Source organism: Pyrus communis, chromosome 4 (genome assembly GCF_041283825.1).
Source record: "Pyrus communis isolate YQ-2024b chromosome 4, ASM4128382v1, whole genome shotgun sequence".
NCBI lineage: Eukaryota > Viridiplantae > Streptophyta > Magnoliopsida > Rosales > Rosaceae > Pyrus > Pyrus communis.
Window position 1 is genome coordinate 20559343 of NC_142568.1, and position 18352 is coordinate 20577694.

At 36.1% G+C, this 18352-nt stretch overlaps 2 protein-coding genes across 3 annotated transcripts; both read left to right on the forward strand.

Annotated features, from left to right (window-relative positions):
- The first annotated feature begins 1167 nt into the window (after positions 1 to 1167).
- LOC137723554 (uncharacterized) lies at positions 1168 to 2219 on the forward strand. The gene has a single exon (XM_088692920.1). It carries the CDS (start codon positions 1543 to 1545, stop codon positions 1933 to 1935), a length of 393 nt encoding a protein of 130 aa, XP_088549046.1. The 5' UTR covers positions 1168 to 1542; the 3' UTR covers positions 1936 to 2219.
- A 13545-nt stretch (positions 2220 to 15764) lies between these two features.
- On the forward strand, positions 15765 to 17297 carry LOC137723165 (uncharacterized). Of its 2 annotated transcripts, none has more exons than XM_068462341.2 (2): positions 15765 to 17076; positions 17166 to 17297. In XM_068462341.2, the coding sequence occupies exon 1, from the start codon at positions 16047 to 16049 to the stop codon at positions 16599 to 16601; it is 555 nt and encodes a 184-aa protein (XP_068318442.2). In that variant the 5' UTR covers positions 15765 to 16046; the 3' UTR covers positions 16602 to 17076; positions 17166 to 17297. The 2 variants fall into 2 exon arrangements, with proteins under 2 accessions (XP_068318442.2, XP_088549047.1); XM_088692921.1 differs by having other exon boundaries at positions 17233 to 17297.
- The last annotated feature ends 1055 nt before the right edge of the window (positions 17298 to 18352 follow it).

The window sequence follows — 18352 nt, forward strand, 5'->3', positions numbered from 1 at the left end:
TGGTGGATTGATTGAGGTGCTTATTCATTTACTTTGATGAGGCAATGATGATGTTAGACTAATGTTAGTCTGGCAACAACTCCATGACTATCGGGTTGCTTTCGCTGCGAACGAAAGCGACGTGCTTCTGGATATATTCTTTATAGATGGCCCTTGATTTTGGTTTTTGCTGGATTGGTTTTGAATTTTGTTTAAGTTTGATGAGGTGGAACAGAAATTGTTATGATGACTTTTAGAAGCTAAGTCCACCCAATGACTCTTAGTGCATCTGATTTGAACTTTGAGGTGGTGTGATTGACAAGGGAGTTGCAAAACAAGACTCTGTAAATTGCATGATCTACTTGTAAGTGCTAAACTTGTCAAGGTAGATAATGCAAAATGTATTGAGTTTGTTGAGACTAAATGCTTAATCTCTTCGCTAATTGGTATTTGAGGAGTTAATCTGTGTTCTAATTGGTATTTGGGGAGTTAATCTATGCTCTAATTGGCATTTGGGCAGTTAATCTGTGATCTAATTGGTATTTGGGCAGTTTTCTTATCTTACGCAAGTTACCTAAGCACCCTGGCTTATCCGTATTACTACTCTGTTGTTGCTGGTTCAAGTCAAAACAACTCAAGGATTTCCAAAATAGTTAAACAAACAATAGAATGTGATCAAATTCTAATTGATGACTCGATTGGAACATTTTTTTAATCGGTGATGGAAATCGAACATGAGACTCTAGGTGTAGATGTGAATGTCTTTAATTACTTGAACTACAAGCATATAGTGATGTGTGGTCAGTGTGGGATTTTGTTGATGGCCGTTCGTTTTTCATTTTACATACAGTAAGAGTATTTCGTATAATTTTGATTAATTAAACTAACTCTCGTCTGCAACCGTTCTTACCTTACTTTAATCCATTTGAGTTGACAACTCATAGGGCGGTGATTTACTTAGACAATGAATTAAACCTAAGTAGAATCCCACCAAACATAAGCTACAAGGTCCTAGAATAACCTATGAAGTTAAAAGGATTTTCATGTAGGGTAAAAAAAAAGTGGAAGAAACAAAGTCCAAGAAGAAAAGGCAAGGGGAAAAGCAAGACACAAAAGGCATGTGACCGTCCATCTAAAATGACCTCTATCCAGGTGTTAAAGCATGATTACTATATAACACATGAGAGAGAGAGAGGGGACTATAATTTTAGATAGAGAAGAAGCAATGTGTCACTACTTCCGTTGTAGGTAAGTTTCTCTCCTCGCTTCAGCAAGCGCTCATGTGGCGGCGCAGTCCTCGCTTGCCTATTGCCTTCCTAAGCAAAACGGCAAACCCAACTTATGCCTTAACCCACCCAAGGTTCGTCGAATTTATACAATCTTAAGAGTCTACCACAGACCTTTATATTTCTCTTTAAACCGCACCGTTACTCTTCATCTTCAACCTCCAGATTTCATACCCCCAAAGGAAGGACAACAAAGCCCTCTCCTCTCCTCTCTCTCTCTCTCTCTCTCTCTCTCTCTCTGCGTCTCTGTTGTTTCTCTCCGGCTGAGTTCTTCTCCATGGCCGGCCTGTGGGGACAGAGCTTTCACCACGTGGGAACCGACCCATCAATCAGCAGAAGCACCTCATTGGCTAGGAGTACTAGCAGTGGGTCCTACTGCAACAGCTACATGGAGCAGGGAAGCAGCAACTACACGTTGATGGAGAAGAGGCAGCTTTTTCTCAGAAGCTACCAGTTCAGCAGGAAGAAGAGCCTGACGGAGAGGATAAAAGGGTCTTTTTGCAAAGTCAAGAGGGTGATATGCCTGCGGCTGAGGTCGGCGAGGAAGCTCCGGAAGTTGGTTTGTTTCAGGCTCAGATATGGCGTTTCTTACCGGAGAAGAAGACTTTGCCGTCTGCTGAATAATTACCGTCATACCCGCAAATGCGATAAGTCCTATTGCTTCTGGTAGGGAGTACTCGAACCTCGTGTCAATGTCTAATTCTTCTCTCTCCCTCTGTTTTCGGGTTTCTTGTACTTATCTTTTAGCCATCTCCAATCGAAATTAAATATTTTCTGACTCTTTTCTGCACCGATTGGGTCGGAATGAGCGTATGAGGTTAAAAGAGGAATGCTAAAATTACTTAGTCTTACAATTCCTTTTGTTTATATGTAATTTCAAAGAAAAAAAAGTGGTGCTTGAACTTGAAAGCATTAGAATTTGTGGTATTAGATTCACACCCCACAATTGATCTTGTTTCCAAGAGTTCAAAAAAAAAAGAAAAGAGTTACATACATGATGAATTCCTGTTCGATTTATTTTGTGATACTTGTTAATTTTAGTTAGGGTTTTTGCTCTCACTGTAAAAAAAGGGAGAAAGAGGGGGGGGTGGGGGTTGTGTGGTGGGTAAGGTAGGGGAGATTTAGGAAAATGGTGAGTTTCAGTATTTTTGGGTGATTTATATTTGTGTCTTAAAACTTGTCCATAGTGTAGTTAAACTGTATTTTTATATTGTTGAAATTGTTGATATTAGAGTTGTTGATTATCTATTGGTATGATTGTCGATATATCACCATCACTATAAAATAAAATAAAATAAAATAAACTGTGTTTCTAATTGTTATGAGAATCCCGAAATAATAATTTGCATGATGAGATTGAGAATCTCAGAGTATAATGTAATGGAGGCCACCATCCGGCTTGGGGTTTGGTTTCTAGGTTACGCAGAGTTTGAGGTCGATTTTTGGAAGAGGTAAATGGAAACCGATGTGGAAATCTATCAAGTTCAAAGTTTGAGAACTTTGAGTATCAAGGGAGTTGCAAACCCAAAGAAAAGTCAAGCAGTTCAAAGATCCAAGTTTGAATGAACGAGATGAAGCGATAAGTCAGTATTGTGGAAGTGTGACTTTTGCACTTTGCATGCTGTTACAGTTGAAATTGATCACACAACTATATTGCTTTTACTTCTCTTCCTTTTTTTCTCTCTTTGTGGTTCGCTTTGCTGGCAGGATTTTCTCTAGTGCGGGATAAATCCTGCGCTACAATTACGGGTTATGAGTAGTTGGTCGATATTCCGCTCATATCTCGCGTTGGAGAACTTGTGTTAAGTAGTACTACAGGTCTACAATACAGTTTTGATTCATGGGGCATTGGTATTTTCATCCGTCACCAAAAATTATAGGTAGGATAATGAGACCAAATAAAAGAGTCAATAAAAACTACATGCCACTGAATTAAGTGTTCTATAAGTTAGACTGGCCGTCTTATTAAATTTCACCTCGTCTGATTTAACTCTTTGTTTACTACGCATATGCGGATTAGGGTACTGTGTATCTCGCTTGCACCATCGTTTAAGTCTTGTTTTATAAATCAGAGTAGTTTATAACAGAATAATGTTAGAGATACCATATTCTGTAGACCGCATGATGTAACGGTTAATATTTGAATTTATTTTTAAATTGGTAAAAATAAAATCTAACTATCAACCATGTAATTTACAAAATATGTTCTAAACCCTACTTTAAATCTAATATTTTACTCCATTATAAATTACTACCAAAATAAGGTGGCATGGTGGAGCAAGCAGAAAGCTCTGGTCATTTATATAAATATAATCACATGCCTAATGGCTTCATATGGAATCAACGTCAAGGTATAGGTGGAAATCTATGAATATAAAAATGAAGGGGCAAGATTAATCAATATTTTGTTACATTCTGCAGTATCGGGACAGATGTATAAAAGGGCTTTTCCTTTAGTGTTCATCTTTAATTCAACTTTTTAATGGATTCGCTGGGAAGGAGGAGGAAGAATATTTCATTTCATGTGCTGACAGAGACAGATCCAATTACTTGGGATGAAAATTTAAGAGCGAGAGAAGAGAAACTTGGATAAGATAGTTTTCACATCAGATAAGGATTTTCTTAAAATCAAGTGTTAGAATTGGACGCGACCAAAATACAAAATAACATAATATGACAGTATGGCCAGATCAATCATGTATCCAAATTGCCTTACTCAAGTTTTCATGAACAACTCATCATCAAGATGTATGTAGTCAGTTGACATTTCACAAAAATTAGGCGAGAAAAGGAGATACGAGCCTGTACAGATAGATACCAGCATTAGAGATGTTTAATCTAGTGTAAATTAACAGTATTTGATTAATTATTTCATACATTTGTCTAAAATTTACGGAAAAAAGATGAATCACGTTTTGTTGCATGTGTTTCCTGATCAAGAAAAAATGGTTCCTTGAGAAATGGAGGATGAAATGGCAATCGCTGGAAAAGAAACATGTACGATATATATTATACTAATGTTTTGGCTTCCAAAGTCAACCAGATTTAGACCTGGTTTGGTACTGAGGTGATTCTGAAAAAAGCTGGTATAAAAAAAGCTGGGAGCTGTTTTTGTGTTTGGTAAACATTCAGCTTCAGCTTTTTTTCACAGTTTTGGGTGAAAAAAAAGCCAAAAACAAGAAGCTGCAAAACCCAGCTTTGAAAATCTGCTTTTTTCACATCTGTTTTACATAAAAGTTTACCAAACACTATAATACTGTTTTTTTTTTTTTCAAAAGCACTTTTACAAAAAAGTTTACCAAACATTCTGCTGCTTTATTTCACAGCCGCTTATTCTCACAGCACAGCAGAATCAACTTTTTTTTCAAAGCACAGCAATACCAAACCAGCCCTTAAAGAACTGGCTGCATGGTAACGGTGACACGGAATTTTTTGGATACTTTGAAGTATTGGATATTCAAATATTTTAATTGTTAAACTTTTGTTTAAAAATATAAAAATTTAATTTAATGGTTAAAAGATCTTAGTCTGGAGCACCCAAATTTTTTTTACGCATATACTTGCTAATAAAAATAAATAAAAAATAAGATCGTGTTGAAAACTTTGTTTATAATTATTCTAGATTGGATCTAGCCAAACTGCAGTGGTAAGAGGAAAACTTTGTTTAACATTTGCCATGGGGCAGATTTTGTAGTAATCATAGGGGTGGGCTATAATTTTCTGTTTTTCATATATTACGTGCGAATGGCTAACTAGACTTTCTTGAATGTTTTGAAATATCTAATATTATGAGTATTTTAACCGTTAAATCTTTATTTTAAAACTAACACTAAGTTTTTGGTTTTTCAAAAACACGCACGCCGCGTTACAACAGTAACTTCAATTTAAGGTTGGTTCCGCCCTTGAGATAATTGAATAGATTAATTCAGGCTATCAACCTAAAAGCTAGAACATGATAGAAATTAGAAAGCTTTCACTTTTGGGTGAATAATTTTTGGTTTTGGCAGTTATATCATGGTAGCAGAGAGACCATAAAGCCACTCAGCAACTGGTATCGTATTATGAGAGAGACCAAGTGCCTAATTGTTTGCTCATCTAAAATGTGCACAACTAAAATTCGAGGAAAGAAGTGTTTGATTGGTTTCAAGGATCATGTGATTAGATGCTGAGGCAGAACTTATCACTTTTCCTTGCGCTTTCTTAGGGCACTTTTCACCCGTTTTGCCTATGCAAAAGCAGGCCATCGACAGTTACTATTCACTTTAAAAAGAATTGTTTTTGTGTTACTCCAGGCGTTTATCATTGCCATGAGATTACTATTTATATATATATATATATATATATATATAGCTGGTCTTATCCTTTACGTGTCGTTATCACCTTAGATTTCGGCTGAGATTTTTAACCACTTTCATCGCATCAAGTGTCAATATCCATTAATAATATCCACTCAAATTTTTTGTAAGATTTTCGATCATTCACGTTGCCTCCACATATCCTTATCCGATCTTTTAATTTCCTCATATTTCTTCATAAAACCATTCAACCCACCAAATCTACACACACCAATCACCTCTATCCTCGGTACTCATCTCCATTCATAGATTTTTTTTTAAGGGAGTTTTAACGAAACACTCAGGGTACTGTTCACTTTTAACATTAAGGACATTTTTACTCTAAAAATTCACTATTTGTACTATTCACTTACAAAACCTTTTTGTCCTTTTGGTTAAAACCCAAAATTTTCAATCCATTTTCATTAGTTTTCTTTTATTTTTAAAGATAGTTCTTTCAACAATGTCTAACATGAGGAGATTGCTAGAGAGCACATGAGGAGATTGCTAGAGAGCCAAGAGCAAGAAATTGGATTCGCCTGAGAACCGAGGGAGAGGTCGTGGAGAAGTATTCGGAGGATGATTATAGTCCTTGCTGCGGATCCTTCCCTTAAACTATCATGTCTTCATTTCAGATAATCATAAAATTCTTAGGATCCTTCCCTTAAATTCTGTCAAATTTGAGCCAAGGAATTGTTGGCCCAACCAAATTTTGGGCTGTTCATACAACCTGAACCAGCCTCTCTCAGTAAGCACAAAATGCAGTTGGGTCCAGGTTTCCAAGCCAACTCAAAATAAAGTGCACAAAAATACAAAATAATCTTCATAGAGCTCGTTTGGAAGTAATTTTAAAATGATTGAAAACGTTTTTGGAAAAATTGATTTTGGAAGAAGCAACATATATGCGTAAACTGTTTTCCAGGATTCATTTAGATTTTTACAAAAGATTGATTTCAAAAATAGTTTCACTAAAAACATTTTCAGTAATTTTAAAAGCATTTCTAAACGAGTTTTTAATTAAAGAAAAGCTGCCAATTCCCACCCACTTATTTTCTTCAATTTTGGACTGATTAGACCAACAGATCATAGCCTTGACTAGATTATGGACTCATTAGTGTAAGATAATTAAACAAAACATCTAAATCAGCTTTTACTTAAATATCACAACTGCAAACCTCACTTTCTCTAGCAAATGATTGGTTTTGATTTGCAACCCTAACATGGACATCAATCATTTGCACATGCCACTAATATTCCCAATTCTTCTGCTGCATTAATAAACTCAAGGGAGCAAGATAGAGCTGCACTGCGGTGGTTATGTCTTTGGTGGTAGCCATGTGTTTAAATGCAGAGTATACTGAGCTAGAATATGAATGGCATCAAATGTGTCATAGGGAATCTCAATGTTGCAATTTATTCAACCTGAACCTCTTTCTATTATTATTTGTTGAGTAACCGACCAGTGCAGACTCACATCTAAGTCCGATTCAACGTTAATATTGTTTCCAACTTAATCGTAAAGTTCAAATTGTTGAGAGTTGTCCCACATCGATGTGGGACAACTCTCAACACGCCCCCGCACGTGTAGCAGATTTTCAAGCCTGCACATCGATGGTGGAACCTCAACTTTCATCACAAATATTTAGAGTGAGACTATGCACAGTGATTCCATCGAGATGGAGTTTCATGATTTATAACGATCTACAAAAATCATTGTGGACTCACTAATGAGTTTGATTGAGTACCGATATAGTCTCCAACTTAACCTTAGATCCAATACCAAGTGCGTAACTGCGCCTATTGAAGCCATGTGCGATGAGGTTCATGACTTACATCGAGCTACAAAAATTAGTTTGACTCACTACTAGGTCTAATTCAACACCGGTATTATCTATAACTTAACTGTCACTACTAGGTCTAATTCAACACCGGTATTATCTATAACTTAACTGTCCAAGTTGAATATTATTGTGAAATTACACCCGATGAACCAATCAAAGTGTAAATCCATGATTTGTATCGAGCCCCACAACTCCAACAACCACTATATGTTTAAAACAACATTAAAACAAGATTCTGTATCTCCATTTAGCCCCCACTAGCTCTTCCCCTTTATATAAGGCACAAGAGTACTAGAAGTCCTAGAACAATCTCACCCCTTTATACATTCACATCGCTCTATCTTCTTTGTCCCTCTCAGTGTTGATGGGTTTCCAAGACATTGTTGGGGGAAGGCTGGGATGCAACTATCAGAAGCTAACCAAGAGCAATGAGAAGTTGGGAAGGCCAGGAAGGCAACAATGGGTGAAGAAAATGAATGGAAGGCTAAAGGGTTTTCGGTTATCGCGCTCTCGGAAGCTTACTCTGAAGATTTTTTCTGTGGTTGTATGGACAAGCAGGCTTTCAAGGATATGCAGTGACACTGTGAACAGAATGAAGGTTGATGGAGCTTATCCAACCATTATCTTCTCCACTCAATGGGGGCTTCCAGTTCTATCCCATCCTTCTGTTAGGAGCTGCAGCATCAAATATTGCAGTCCTAATATTGCATCAATTAGGAACTGTATCAAATAGCATGATGCCTTCATTGATGTTATTTTATATCTCTATCTCAGTTTATATTTTTTTTCTTGTTTGTTTCTCACATAATTAAACTTTTACCCTCCAGCAAGCAGAATTTGCAGTAGGTGAATTGAGCATTGTGCACAATTGTCCTGCAAATCTTCCATTTGATGTGTAGGAATTTTTGCGTAATCCTTTGGTGCCTCGAATTGAATTGGACTGGATAACTCACTATATTAATTATGATAAGTTGAAGGAAGAAACGAAGAAATTTTGTCCAACTGAAAAGTAGAAGATGAATTACTTATGAAGGAAACTAATCATTTTTAATCTCCACAAAATGGCAAGCTTAGAAGAATACGTTTCTTTCATGTCTGTTTTTCCACTTCCTACTTTATGTTACACATGAAGAACAGGCATCAGGGAATTTCCGGGTAATTTTGTTTATAATCAGTAAAATGTTACAATATTCCCAATATATAAATAACATTTATGCTAATGAGATTATCAACATATTTTCATAAGAATTACACAACTGAAAATAGATAAAAAGCACCGATATAACAATTACATGTAAAGGCAAAGGTGGACTTTGAATATGACAGGAACAGACTATATATATGTTAAAAGAAGATGACACATGCAGCCTAATTGGCCCCTTTAATTATGTGATCTCTTTCTTGTAGTTATTACAATTTTAGGTGGCACTTATGGAGACGGCATACGAGAGAGATGAACTTCCATGCACCTATACGATGCCACAACAGTGGTTTTTTAAACTAATTACGCATTGTTTTGTAAAAAAATTAAAAAACAGAACAACAAATAAATTTCAGATACGACATATACAGCATCCCAAGCATATGTAAGTTTCTCTCCGACTTCTAATGCACAAGACTACAATCAGCACTGGAATTGGGAGGGAGTCCAGTCCACCAAAGCTACCTGCTTTTAGGTGCAAAGCCAGGGATGAACAGACAATAAGACTCCTTGAGGCTGAAATTTGGGATGCGAAAGTGCCTTGCCACGTCCAACTTTGATCCCATCTTATTCTGCCCCTTCTTCACCAGCCGCCATAGTCGCGGCGGCGTAAGGTTTTCCTCACACGTCTCCGGTTCCTCCTTAATAATTGCTAGCTTGCTCTTGAGTATTTCCTCTGTGTCCTTCCAGGAGTCAGTCCGGAAATATTTCCGACTCATGCACGGCACTGCCCGCCACATTTTTCGATATGCCCTCCTCATTTCAAGTTGAGTTCATCACCTGTAACCCTCCGTTTGGACGAGGAAAGTAAACTTGGACCATAAACAATGCTCTTCTCCTCGCCTATAGATAAAGAGAGAGACAGATGTAGGGTGTGATAAGAGGGAGGGAGGCTTTAAGAAAGTGGGTTAGGGTTGTGGTATTAGTTGGAAAGCTAGGAAATGGAAAGGGGAGGGAGCAAAAGGCATAACCTTCCCTCTCTTTACAGCGATGGTTCAATCATACTGATCAGCTTTTGTTTGATAATCTTTTTAAACCTACCAAACTTTTATTCTATTTGAAACATCATGAAATATGTTTTCTACTTTCGAAGTTTACATATCTTGAAAAAAGGATCGATTCATGGAATTATCAAACTGTTAACTGATGTGGCACCTTGCTAATAACAATGATAGAGAGTAGAGACTCTTATATCTGTATTAGCATAATTGATCATGCTAGTATGCTCGTTCCCTTGCATCAGAGATAGAATTGTATATCTCAATGCTCGTCGATCATGATAGTATGCTCATTACCTTATATAGAGATCAAATTTTCTTTTTTATAAATTAGAGTAGTTTAACATATTGCGTTTGAAATATATACACTGCAGGAAAATTAATTAGTTCATAATAAAATTGCTTTATTAATTCAAGGATGTGATAATCTCGATTAATATTGTTTTAGAAAATTGAGAAGCCCTTTGCCATGATTTCGTTGACCATGATTCGCAGGTGAGAAGGGCTCCATGTTTTTCCCCATCCCTCCAGTTTACAGGCTCTTTTTTTCCCCTTCCAGTTTTTATTTTATTTCAGTTTTACTCTTTATTGTTTTTCTTAGGGTAAATTACACTTTCATACTTCAAATTTAGAGTCTATTTCAATTTCTTACAACATCTTTAAAACATTTCACTTTTATACCTCACGTATTATTTTATTTCAAAATAATACCTCTGTTACATTTTTTATCCATTGGTCTGTTAAATGCTGACGTGGCCGCCACATTTGTGCCACGTGGCTGCCACATTTATGCCATGTGGATAAAAAATAATTTTTTATGCATTTAAAAATAATTAATTAAAAAAAAAAAAACCCACAACCCATCCCTTCCCTTTCCCCGCAACTTCCATCCCTTTCTTCGACAATCTCCAGCTTCTCGTCTCCGACCTCCACCTTCTTCCAACACCATCAGACCACCAATACTACAATGAGCGGATCCACAACCACCACCACCACCGATCAGCGTCCATCCGGCCTTCTCCTTGAACATCTTCACCACCGATCAGCTATGGGTTTTCAGAAGGAGTACTTAGATGTTGTGCTGGTCCCGTTCGGACTGCTGATCATGCTAATCTACCACCTCTTCCTCCTCTACGAATACATCAATTACCCTCTCTCCATTGCCATTGGATCTGAAAACATTGACAAGAAAATTTTGGGTTGGAAAAATATTGCAGGTAAGTTTCAAATCCAGAAACCCAATTCTCAAAATCCTCTTCCACATGTAAAAATCCTGTCTTTTGGTGTTGAGATTCCTGCTAATAACTAATTTGGGGAAACCAATAACCATGGATGGAGTGTTGGTGAAAGAGGAGGAGGTTGTGACATGCACTGTCGGCTAATCGTCTTCGTCGTCCTCAAGCTTCTCGCCGCAGCCAATAGAGGGGCTGCACGAGGCGGGTCTACCGCCGTTTCTCACGAAGACGCTTGAAATGGTGGAGGATCCTTCCACGGACGCCATTGTTTCCTGGAGCAAAGCTCGCAACAGCTTCGTTGTGTGGGACTATCACAAGTTCTCCGCCACAGCTTCGTATATGATTCATATTTTGTACTTACATATTGTGTGGGACCTCATATTTGGTCCTAGTGGTGTTGGAAGAAGGCGGAGGCCGGAGACGAGAAGCTGGAGATTATCGAAGAAAGGGCTGGGCATTGCGGGGAAGGGGAAGAGATGGGTTCTAGGTTATTTTTATTTATTTATTTATTTTTATAATTAATTATTTTTAAATGCATAAAAAATTATTTTTTAGCCACGTGGCACAAATGTGGCAGCCACGTCAGCATTTAACAGACCAATAGATGGAAAATCTAATGGAGGTATTGTTTTAAAATAAAATAGTACATTGAGGTATGGAGGTATTGTTTTGAAATAAAATAGTACATGAGGTATGAAAGTTAAATGTTTTAAAAATGTAATAAGAAATTGAAATAGACCCCTAATCTGAGGTATGAAAATATAATCTACTTTTTTTTTCTTACTAATTATAATTTCATGTCAGGCTCCAAGTCATCTAGTGATTAAAGATCTCCACATCACTCTTATAAAAGTCTAAAAATTTAAATAAAGTATAAAAATGTTTGTTAAAATATTTTTCCTTTAATCCTAAATCCATATATATATATACACGATTTCAAGCACTTATCTAATTTTGTCCAAGTGTCATGCCTCAAGGCTGACCAAACCTTATACAATTTGTATTAAAAGTCTTTTATAGTCATGCACTTAAAAAAGAGAAAGGTTAAGGAGACTCTCTTAAAGTGAGACTCTTCATAAACTCTTTTTTACTTTATAATTTAACGTTAATTTTCATGTCAATATCATAGAATATTGTGTTAAAAATGTGAGGAGGTAGAGAGTCTATAGAGCATCCTTAGCATTTCTTCTAAAAAAACATGGAGAGGATCCAAATCTAGCTGACTAGAGGCTCGCCAATTTAAGGCTAGTTTCACTAAGTGTTTTGAAATAAATAAAAGCATTTTTAAATAATTGAAAGCGGTTACCAAGAAATTTGGCAATCTCCATACGTGTTTGGGACATTAATCAATATAAAAATTAAAAACTAATCACATTCAAAATTATGTCATGATGTTTCACGTAATAGTAATGTAAAGGGAGGTCAAATTTTTTAAACTAAATTTGTAAATTAAATGAGCTAGTTATAAATGATTAGATTATTAATTAAATGTCGATTAACGTACTTGTTTCTTATTAATGACACGTCGTATAATTTGTAATTTGATCTTCCTAACATTACTCTTCACCCAATGGATTGTTACCTTTATTTCATATTTTATAAAATAATGATGGACTTAAAAGTGTATATTCCTTCGGATATCTCTTATCTCCATATCAAAACTTTTGGTAAGCTAATTGATAAATTCAATCATAGCTAGGGATGACAATTCTAACCGTTAAACTCGTTAACCGTGGATAATCGCCCGAATGGATTGGATTTGGATATGAAAATTCGGGTATGGTTTGGATATGGGGAAAAACTGTTAACTTTATTCGGTTATGGTTTTGGATATGGTTATACAGGTACCCAATCCATATCCGTACCCAAATCCGATCCGAATATTATATATATATATATATATATATATATATTATATATATATATATTATTTTATTCAATTATACCTTTTGAAGTCTTGGAATCATGCCCACAACGTATTCAATTATTTCTATCCCTATAGTACTAATTCATTATGCATGCATTAAACCCTATACTATATTTATTATGCACCAAACATCATACATGGGGCATACCAACAACCTCATCAATTCAATACTCTTATTGTTATACTCAACCAAATTAATTCATTGAATCATTTTATATATTAATTATCAAATGTTCCAAGTTTATTAGATTCATCTCTCGTCAAGAGTCTCAGTAACAAGAAATTGGTGCATGTTGTAAGCTCAATAGGTAATCTTTCATTCTTTTTCATGTTATTTGATTCATGCAAATTATCAATTAGCGTCAGTTTTTCAGTTTATTACATATGTTATGAGCCCATAGAATTATGCAAAATTAAATCAATAATTGTCTTCTTGTTTGTTGTCATATATTTAGTTTACATGTTTTATCTTCCCTTCGTATTTGTTTTTGTCCTCTTTTTCTTTTTTATTGGACCAATTTATCATATTGGCTTATTATGAACAACTTCAAATATATATTGTTATGTTTTTTGTAATTGGATGTGGCTGTTTAATGGTAAAATTAGTATCTACTAAAATTTATAATGCGTCAATTGGATGAATATAATTTTTTTTTTTTGACGAAGATGGATATAACCGATAGCCGATTGAAAATCCGTTACCTGGTGGATATGGTTATGGATAATCCCCGATGGTTATTTTGCGGTTATGGGTATGGTTAATTTTCATGGTTATGGGGATGGATATAGCATTTCCGTCCTCAAACCGAACCATTGACATCCCTAATCATAGCGGGAGAGTGGTCACATAATTAAATCACAACTCACACCTATAAACTTTTCGAACGATTAGTGTTTGGACCTAAAATAAGCATCCGGCGTGATCAACGTCCAAATTCGTTATTTTCATTTAAAACGCAATTGGGTGTTTATTTAGGGAAAAGGATTCTCGCTGGATCCTTTTTCTAGAGATTCCGTGATCGTGATCGTTCATCGTATATCGTGCAGTCAGAAATCATTTCAAAATTTAAATTTTAAAATTAAATATAAATAGTACCTAACGAAAACTAACCGCATGATGTACGATAAACAATCACGATTACGAGATTCCTAACATGATCATTTTCCTTTATTTTGAAGGAAATGAATAGTGCACCAGTTTAGGAATTCAAAGGTACCTTAGACATAGCATTGTGGGTGGCAAACACCCTTTCACACTGTGTGATTAACCTAGTTGGTTTTTACAGAAGAAAAGGTGCTTTCTTATGGCATTTCGATAGTTTTAAGAAGATGAAAGCTCAAGTTGCAATGTAAATTCTTGTCTTCAGACAACATTCACATCAACAACTAAAAACAAAGAGGATTAATCTAAGACTGAAAGGCTCGAACGAGAAGAAAGGCCTATTCTATAAAAGGTAGCATAAAGGCAGAAGATAAAGGCACTCAACTCATAACACAAAAAAACTTTAAAGCTCTGCAACCTACATTTTTCAATTTTCTTTTGTGACTCAACACCTTTGCAATTGCATTTATGTTTACAACTCTGCTATATTGCTTGTAGTATCGATTTCTAATATTAAAATTTCATTTCAAAACTCTTCAGCTACCTGGAAGAATTGCCTGGCTGTCAATAAAACTTGCCCAATTGCTTGTATTTCTCATTTATTTTCAAGTTGTACTTTGTTGTTGAACATTTGATAAGTATTTAACTCCATTCTTTTATGTTTGTTAATTTTCATATATTTTGTCATATATTCTATGGTTATATTCATAGGAAAATTGCAAACTGAGTTGAATAAAGGTCCAATCAGTTTATGGTTATCACTTGGCATACACAAAGAAAATATTTGCAGTCCCTTAATTAAAAAGGGATAGAAAAGAACTTAACATAGATTCTTAACCCGTTTATGGCACATTCACTTGATTAGAAACTTAATTTACCTGTGTCGCAAGTTTACAGTCTAACAATAATGTCATTTAATCTCTTATCATATTATCCAAGAACACATATGACAATAACAAATAACTCATTTACAAAAGCTTGTTGCCTACTCAAGGCCGTTTAATTTCTTTCTTATACACTAATAAATACAAGCCACGTTCGAATGAACACGATACCATATCTCAAAACACATTTCGTAAAACATGTGAAAGGAAAAAGAGTAAAAGAGTATAAATGAATACAAAAACAGGTCCAAAATGAGCGTAAGACTTTTTTGTTTTCTCTATTAATTTAACTGGAAATGGACATTCTCCGGATCCATTCCTTCTAATTCACGAAGTTTGGAAATTTGGGCCGTTAAAATTTGATCCAACAGCTACAAACAGGGGCTCACTTTAAAAGTACTTTAAAAGTTATAATAACTTTAGCCGTTAGATCAAATTTCAACGGCCTAGATCTTCGACTTGGTAAATTAGAAGGAAAGGATTCAAAGAAGATCCCTTTCCAATCTAATTGAAGCTTTAGAAGACTTGAGAAGGATTAGGCTTTTAGCTTAAAACAAAACTAATCAAAGTCATATAAAACACGTAATACCAGTACGAAATTTTTTTAATATTTCAAAAACATGATTTGATACAACAAATGTTATAATAAAGTAGTTGAATACTTTGAATTTTTTTTTCAATCAGGGTGTTGAATTGTGTTACTAAAAAGGGATATGATATCTATACATTTATTTTTACTTCTCACACACCATTTGTTAATTTCTATTTGTTGATCTTCTTCAATTCATTCGATCCGGCTAAAAATTAAAAAAGAAAATTAAAAGAGCGTATAAGAAGTAAAAAATAATGTGTAGATATCACATCCTATTAAAAATTTCTCCCCAGTATGCCTCCAAATGCCATTAAACCCACCAGAAAACCACCACGTGTCCTCTTCCTTTAAGATTAATCTTGTGGTCATAATTTGGAGTGGCAGATGTGTAAAGAACGTTTTAAAATTTTGAAAAACGCTATTTGCAGTTCTTGTGGGTTGGGACTTGAGAACCGAAATTTTTTCCTACAACATTGGCGGAGAAATCTCTAACTTCTGTCCGTTCTTCAAGAAAATCTGAAAATCCTATTCGAATTCTCATCTGGGTAGTCGCCATTTCCTCTTCTGGTCCAACCCTTTTGATCGATTTTCAAAACTTTGATGAAATTATTGGTACTTTTTGGAGTTTGTTTTTGGTGAAAAGCATCGAAATTGATACACAAAATTGATGTCTTTGGTTGAAAAGGAGATATCAAGCGTTGTTGGCGGCAGTGGCGGTGGTTGTGTGGTGGGCGATGATGGCGACGATGATGACGACGAATGCGGCGGCAGTGGTAGTGGTGGGTCCCACGGAAGATGCAGATGCAGTGAGGAGAAGGCGAAGAAGCAGAGAGGGTTTAGTGCTGGTGGGTTGTCGAGAAATTTCGGAAGGGCCAAGCAGGTGGTCCTTCATCCGTTTGGAAGATCCAAAAAGCTGCTTCCCAGAGAAGCCAAGACAAGGGGTTCTGCTTCTGGAGCTTCTTCTTTGGGGTCGTCTTGTGCTTTTTCTTCAGGTAAGATGTTTGGAGGAGGTGGCGGTAACGGCGGTGGTAATAAAGGTTGTTACTTTTGTTTCACGAAACCCCCAACTTTGGACTCTCCAATGGGGTCTCCAACCAGCGACCCTGAGCACCCAAATTTCACCTTTGGGATGTTGAGAGCTTTTGTGGAGAGCAATGAATTTTATTCCAAAGATTGCAATCCCCACTTAGATATTGATGTTTCCCCTTATAAAATGGATTGAATTTGAAGGATATTATTATCAATTTCTGCACTTTTTTGGTGTTTTTGTTGTGTGGAGGTGATGGTCATTTACAATTTTCTCGAAACGAATTGAAGGGGTTGTGGAATTTTGGTGTTGATGACAAGGGTGATTGGATTTTTTGAAATTAAAAGCTTTTGATCTTGTTGTCATGATAGTTTACGCGCATTTTGTCGGTTTTGATAGTGCACATTGGTTTTAAGAATATATGCTTTAGGACAGCTTCGAGACAGTAGATGGAGAAGTCAAGCTTTGATTTGATTTCAAGAACATATTCTTCTCATTCTATGCAATGATTCATAAATCTAAGCCCTTCGTACATATGAGAAACCGCATTCATCTTGCTCTCTTCCTAAAGCTAATTCTGGGTGCAAGGAGGAGGTGCTGCACGACGGTATCAGGGTGCACATTTGAAGGACGAGGAGTGTATTTTTGATGAACTGTAGGACTGGAAAAGGTTGAAACCTATGAATTCTTTGAATTTGTAATTTTTCATTCATACATTGTGTTTTTATGTGGTTTTTTTTTTCTTGATATTGTGTGTAGATTGTAGAATGTAAAGTTTAAAACTTTGTCAATTCAATGACTGAGTTCGGGGGTGCCTCATTGACAGGCGTCTTGGATGAGATATTGCGGTTATGCTAATGAGAATCTGCGGTATGCTTTTCTCTGCCTTCATTCTGTTTTCACTGGACTTTGCTCATCTGAGAGGACTTCATGGATTCTGTTTTGGGAATCTCTCTTTCCCGGTGTAATGATGGGGGGATTAGATTCGACGGGATAAGATCCCTTCATGAGTAATCCATTTTCATCATTCAAAGTTGGACGAAACTTCATTGTTTCTTCCTTCAACTTCAATAGAGTGAGTTATCTAATTCAATCCTAGGCACCAAACAAGCCCTGAATTTTTGGCACTATCAGGGTTCAAACCCTGGACGTAGGAGTGAGTTATCTACTCCTACCCATCTCCATGTTAATGGACAGATCGAAATTTGCCACGACAAAGACTTTCACCATAAAGGAATTTGAATCCTATAATCTTTGCATGTGTCTCATAAAAATATTATCTTCCATAAACTCTTGAAGTGTTTTGAAGTTTGGTTATAAGTAGCATAGCAGGATGAAGCTTTCTAATCAGTTAGAATTTACAACACCAGAAGTTTAGAGCCAATTATATTAGCAATTATCCATTTTATTTCTTAGAAACACAAGCTGATGCATTACAAATCTCTCTGGTTTCCAAGAGAGCATGCTGAAATAAGAAAAGGCTCCATATCTTTAACACTGTTTGTAAAGGCACACCTTTCACTAAAAATCCTTGCCGTAGTAGGGCGTCTTTTGCGATAAAGACCTTCATATGAGGAGTCCGATGTGGATCTGAAATGTAGCCTCTTCTGATGCTTGGTGGCCATTGTTTATGCAAACGTAGACTGACATCGGACTTGTATTTGCTTCTCTGGCAGGTGCAGCGTTTGGATATGAGTTGTTTGATGCATCGCTGGATTTTCAGTCCTTTAAGCGAGTAAGACTAAGTCGTGTTTTCTGGGGTTGGTTTTGATGGATGAGCTATATCGACTTGTTTTATTGGAAGAACAAGAATGTCGAGTACATACATGGCCAGCATCAAGAAACTACCTCCAATACTCTCTGTCGGAGGTGGAAACGACGTCGGCTCTTCAAGATGACCGCTCCCCGATCTCAATGTGACATATTACAAGTACCTGCTCATGATC

Bases quoted from the DNA above. Each gene is read 5' to 3' on its own strand.
- LOC137723554 (XM_088692920.1), top strand. From the start codon at position 1,543: ATGGCCGGCCTGTGGGGACAGAGCTTTCACCACGTGGGAACCGACCCA.
- LOC137723165 (XM_068462341.2), top strand. From the start codon at position 16,047: ATGTCTTTGGTTGAAAAGGAGATATCAAGCGTTGTTGGCGGCAGTGGC.